At 35.7% G+C, this 5,359-nt stretch overlaps 2 protein-coding genes across 2 annotated transcripts in view; one reads left to right on the forward strand and one right to left on the reverse strand.

The window, feature by feature from the left end:
• LOC106107826 overlaps positions 1-2,375 on the forward strand; it is a 7,236-nt gene extending 4,861 nt beyond the window's left edge. The window contains exons 8-9 of the mRNA XM_013288831.1: positions 149-335; positions 1,486-2,375. Of these exons, the coding sequence (XP_013144285.1) occupies positions 149-335; positions 1,486-1,574 (276 nt within the window). The 3' untranslated portion in view covers positions 1,575-2,375. The remainder of the gene's footprint in view (positions 1-148; positions 336-1,485) is intronic.
• A 100-nt stretch (positions 2,376-2,475) lies between these two features.
• LOC106107827 (regulating synaptic membrane exocytosis protein 2) overlaps positions 2,476-5,359 on the reverse strand; it is a 17,493-nt gene continuing 14,609 nt past the window's right edge. Inside the window, exons 13-16 of the mRNA XM_013288832.1 lie at positions 3,878-4,040; positions 3,217-3,414; positions 2,858-2,992; positions 2,476-2,768 (exon numbers count right to left, since the gene is read on the reverse strand). Coding sequence (XP_013144286.1) covers positions 2,766-2,768; positions 2,858-2,992; positions 3,217-3,414; positions 3,878-4,040 — 499 coding nt within the window. The 3' untranslated portion in view covers positions 2,476-2,765. The remainder of the gene's footprint in view (positions 2,769-2,857; positions 2,993-3,216; positions 3,415-3,877; positions 4,041-5,359) is intronic.

Below are 5,359 nucleotides of genomic sequence, written 5' to 3' on the forward strand. Positions count from 1 at the left end.
AATTAGGCCTACGACAGCATACTCATCAGACTACGCGGAATTGCTCCCACTTAACTTCTTCTGTGTGGTTGTGGTATTCCACCGGGCGAGCCGATCGTGCAGTGCAAAGATATAAAAAAAGGCTTTAACACTGGTAAACTGTGTGCAGGACGCGGCGAAGTCTCAGCTGGCGTTCGTGCGCGTGTACTGCGGCAAGGCCAACACGTGCGTGGTGCCGGTGGCCTCGCTCAGCTCCGCGCACGTCGACTCCTCCACGAAGCCCGCCATCATCTTCCGCATCGCGGCGCGCAACGACAAGGGCTACGGGCCCGCCACGCAAGTCAGGTGGCTGCAAGGTAATCTGCTCTCAATACTATCCACATCTACAGGTATACGTCCTATCGATAATTCAGTATAGACAAACCCAAAATATAAAAATCCTATCCCAGATTATAGAAAGGTTTCAGTTTCAGCCAAAGAGATTTAAAAATATATAGCATAGTTGACACTTCACTTAAGATATTTTTCACATGATCCATCAACGCTGTCTGTTAATAGGTCCTTAAAACTACATGTCAATATAATTAATTGTATATAAATGAATCGCCTGCCTGTAGGTGTTATAACATAATTCAAATGTTTGTTTTATTTTGTGATACTGTTTAGTTTATTTTATACTACTATACTAATATTATAAATGTGAAAGTTTAGATGGATGGATGGATGAATCGATGGATGTTTTTTATAGTTTATAGCCTAAACGACTGAACGGATTTCAATGAAATTTGGTATAGTCTGGTAGATAGTTTGGAAAAACACATAGGCTCTCAGGCTACTAACTTTTGTTTTTTAAAATTCCACGCGGACGGAGTCGCGGAAGAATGCTAGTGTTTTATAACATGTCAATACAAGGATACGAGGTGACACTAAACTCGACAACTAACATAGTACCTTTCAATACAGTTACTGGTGAAAAAATTGTAATTCCTTATATCTAGTCTATATAATTCTTCAAAGTCTGCTTTCACGTAACTTATACGGTTCCATATTTCTATAATGGTGGTTTTTTATATTCTTGAACAGTTTGTACATAAATGAAGTTTGTCTACTTATTATAATTATAAAATGGTAAATTAAAAATAATCTTTTATTTAAGCTTACCTAGTTTTCACCCAAATTGTATTTGAATTGATTCATAACCCCTATTCGATTAGTTTTATAATATCAAGGTTACCTTATGTAAGTCACAATAACATACTGTTACGTATGTTTTCAAGGAAAATACATATGATTAAAATATCATCAATGAGGGACCGACGGCTTTAAGTAGTTTTTTTCTTGCACTTGATGCATTTTGCACATATAAGAAATTTCAAGATATGTGTGAAGGCAACACATTATTCCAGTGTCATAATGGCTTATGACACTTTATGCAATTTATCGTATTTAATCTATGTTATGTAAATCATAGTAACATATTTGTAAACGGTACGTATGTTGTTTCAGATATAAAATCAACAGGTGTGAAGCGCGCGGGCGAAGGCCGGCTGCCGGGCGCTTCGCCCTCCAAGCAGCCCAAACAGCTGCTGCACTAAGTGACCCGTTAGTTTGTAAACTGACGATCACTACAACTTAGTATAATTAAAGTATGGACCTTGATCGAAATGTTGGATGCCTTTCTTAAGTATTCACTTGTATAGTTTAACCAGGAATTAGAAATCAAGAATTTCGTTTCACAATAAAAATGGAAGTCTAGGAATTTTATATTCTCGGTTAGGCTGTACATTGTTACAAATGAAATGTTATATGTGACACTGAAGTAGAACTATATTAGTTCAAAATACATATTTGATCAGCTGATTTTAAATACTATTGTCGTAGAGTTTTACATTTTTTTTTGTATTATTCTGTCTGATAAAGTTATTACTATAAAATCGAAAATATTTTTCGTTAGTTCTGTGAGTCTCGTATTAAAATTTACGAGTATCGAAACGCCATTGATAAAGTATTAGTTTTTTAATTGGTCAAGTCTCATACTTTGTTGACGTTACGAATACTCGCAAATTTTCGTGTTAGATATCCAGATATCGCTGAATTACTGTAAAAATTTTATCTCTGTTATTCTCAAAAAGAATGAAGGATATGGAAATATAAATTCCAAGGATCGGTACAGTCAGGTCACTTCGCGGTGTTCCACTTTCAGATTGTCTCTCAGTTTGTTCTACTTTGGTGTTTTGGTTTGTTCTTTGTTGACAATCATATTTGACAAGTACATGAACATTGTCGGCGCTGCGACTGATGGTGTGTAAGTATACAAGTGGTTAGTTTAAATATATGCAATATTTTATCTACTATTATGTAAAATGACCTACATGTAATAAAAATTGTTTTTACAATTTTATAGTTTTATTATAGTACTTATTTGTAGCGGTGATAATTAGGTTTTAGGCTATTTTTACTGTATTACAACTTCAAGTTTACAAAGAAAACACAAGATGAATTTGGCTTTTTAATACTTATACATAATTATCGATTACACTATACACTTTGTCTTTTTTTTGCTATAAAATGCTAGTCAAGTAATCGGTAGGCGTCCCAAAGAAATTAAACCGAAATTAAAATACAAATCTTTATAACTTTTGTTTTATAGAAAATGTCCTATATTTAAGATATTTTGCATTTTATTATGATATTAAAGCAGTACCACTAGTTATTATATGGACAAATTTAATTTTTATTGTGTTGATATACATGACGCCTGAACGAACAAGTCGTCCAACCGATAGTTACTGAAACAGAAAATATCATAATTAAGTATTTTTATGGTAATTTTATAATACATAATCCCAGTAGCATTGAAAGTATAAAAAGTGTTTACCAAAGAAGTAGTTCCGAAAAGTTTGTACCATCCTATGACAATGTTGGAAAGATTGAGGTCGTCTAGCATTATCTGCGCCACGCCCATGAACACTTTCTTGCCTTCGATGCGACCGTAGTCGCCCCACACCGTTACCTATTTCATAAGAGTATTTAAATTAAAAGATAATCCTTATCTTTTATGACAATAACACTAAGAAGATTGTTTAGTTACATAGAAATCCTAACCTACGAATTTTCTTATTTCATATTTTTTGTGGATATCGAATTCGTATTCTCTACAACCGTACCGTACGCTTAATTAAACCTATTTTTTTTCTATAACTAAATCAGTCCGTAACAAGTAACTGTTCGACTTACCTGTAGAATGCATCCCTTAAAGTTTTCTCTAAAGGTAAGCGTCTGTTGGTAAAGCGGGTCTAGCGTGCGTCGTGCGGTGCTGGTCTTTGCCTTGGCGATGCAGCGCTTGCCGCTCACCAGGTACACCTTCACGTAGGGCGCCGGCAGCGTGCGGCTGCCCTGCCGCGCTTGAAGCCCCCGCGCACGGATCACCTCCACCTACGTCAAAGATTCACACGCATCTCGTATACTAACTTTTTACTTAATTATGAACTTAATTTATGAACCCTATTTATCATTTTGCCATTGTGCAACCTCATCAGGTTTCTTGAGGACCCCGACCTAAACCACCGACCTTAACCATTTTGGAAATCACTAATCTAAACTGTTTATTGTACAATCTTCTATGTAGGCGGAATTAAACGAAAATTCGCTAAAATTCTTACGCCAATATTGTCTCAGTACTGTTAAGTAGAGGGCACTGAAGAATTGGCGCAACACTAGAATATATGTATAAACGTAACATCTCTAACTGACAGCTGTCAATGTCATTAGACGTATTAGAATGGCGCGGGAATCCTGACAAGAAGTGTTGCTCGGAATTTTTAAGTTGTAACGATAGTAAAAAAGTGATTTATATGCTAAGTCCATCTTCTTGATGAATTTAAAAATGTATACTAACCTCTAAGAATCCTTTCTGATAGCACATAGAAAGCTGGACGTCTCCTAGCGTGGGCGCGCCGAGCAGCTGCCGGCCCACTAGCTGGCCGGGACCTAGGCCGTCGATAAAGTCCGACAGCCCTCCACCGTCCGAGGACCCAGACCCTCGCATCCCAGGGGACCATCTGATATCGCATTTTACATACAATTTTATATCTAATTTCCTACTCTCTAACACTTTGAATGCCACTACCATTAGCAAGTTAGTTCGTGGCATGAACGTGTTAAAAACACTACAAACTTTTCGTGATCGAATAAAAATTCATGCAATGGTTAGTTTGCCAATTTAAAAGAAATCTAATAATTTTACACATTTTGGTGTTAGACTCAGATCTAATCAATATCAGTATAGATGTAAATAATCGATTTCCTTGAATTTAATTTTCAAAGGATTCCATAAAATTATTTATTTGCATTATGCATTAAAATTTTCACTAATAAAGAGAATTAGAAAATAATTAAGAATTTTAATTTTAATGCATAGTATTATCTTCTCGAATATAATATCAAAAGGGAAGTCACGTAGGTACAAACTAAATGATTAGAGAAATATGGATTCACTACTACTAGTACTCATTATGTGATAGACAAAAATACAAAACTTACAAAAACAACATTGATACAATAGTGAGAAGAGGGCGGTAGTCTTTGGGTGAATGTTGAGTTAGGCAAAGGGTATATAGAGTTCGATATTAGACAGTAGAAAATAGAATCAGATCTGTCGGATACTAAATAGAGGGGTTTTAAAAGGTTTAATGAGTATAGTATTTACATACGTATAGAATATTTACAGCTAGCTTAATGCACAATGTAAAGCTTATTTATAAATGATTAAAAACTACGAATGTAAAAACAGCATTAAAGTGTTATTGCATCTATTTATAATGTTATATAAATACTTTTATTTTAACTCGAGACTATCAATATAGTGATAAACATTGTAATTTATTGATAAGAAATTTGTTATGACTGAAGAATAGCAGCAAAAATTGTTGTTGAATATTTTAAACTGATAACAAATGATTGCGTGTGAATGTTGAAGTGGTGCCATGCAAAGTTGCGTTCACAAAACGTTGACTCGATACAAATAAATGTTCAAGCGACACAACATTCAAGGAGATTCGTGCATAATGACTCTTCTAACGGTACAAATATCTGTCCTCCATACGATAAATTCATTGTATATCAAAAGCTTTAACGATAGCGTTTCGTTCTGCGTTTCAAATCAATTCCTGCAAACTGACACATTGAAGGGAGTGCATTGCGTATGCCCGAGAAGACTCGTGCGTGCTGACAGATAGAGTGAAGTAAAAAAACACCAATACGAAACAGCGCCATGCGTTTACAAGACGAGAGGCACACAGAGGTGGAGAGTAAAGAAGACGCGGACAACATCGATGCACATTGACAACAGAGAGTTGTGTCTGCGGGCGGCAGCGCGGGC

The sequence above is a fragment of the Papilio polytes genome, unplaced genomic scaffold (genome assembly GCF_000836215.1).
Source record: "Papilio polytes unplaced genomic scaffold, Ppol_1.0 DF821845.1, whole genome shotgun sequence".
NCBI lineage: Eukaryota > Metazoa > Arthropoda > Insecta > Lepidoptera > Papilionidae > Papilio > Papilio polytes.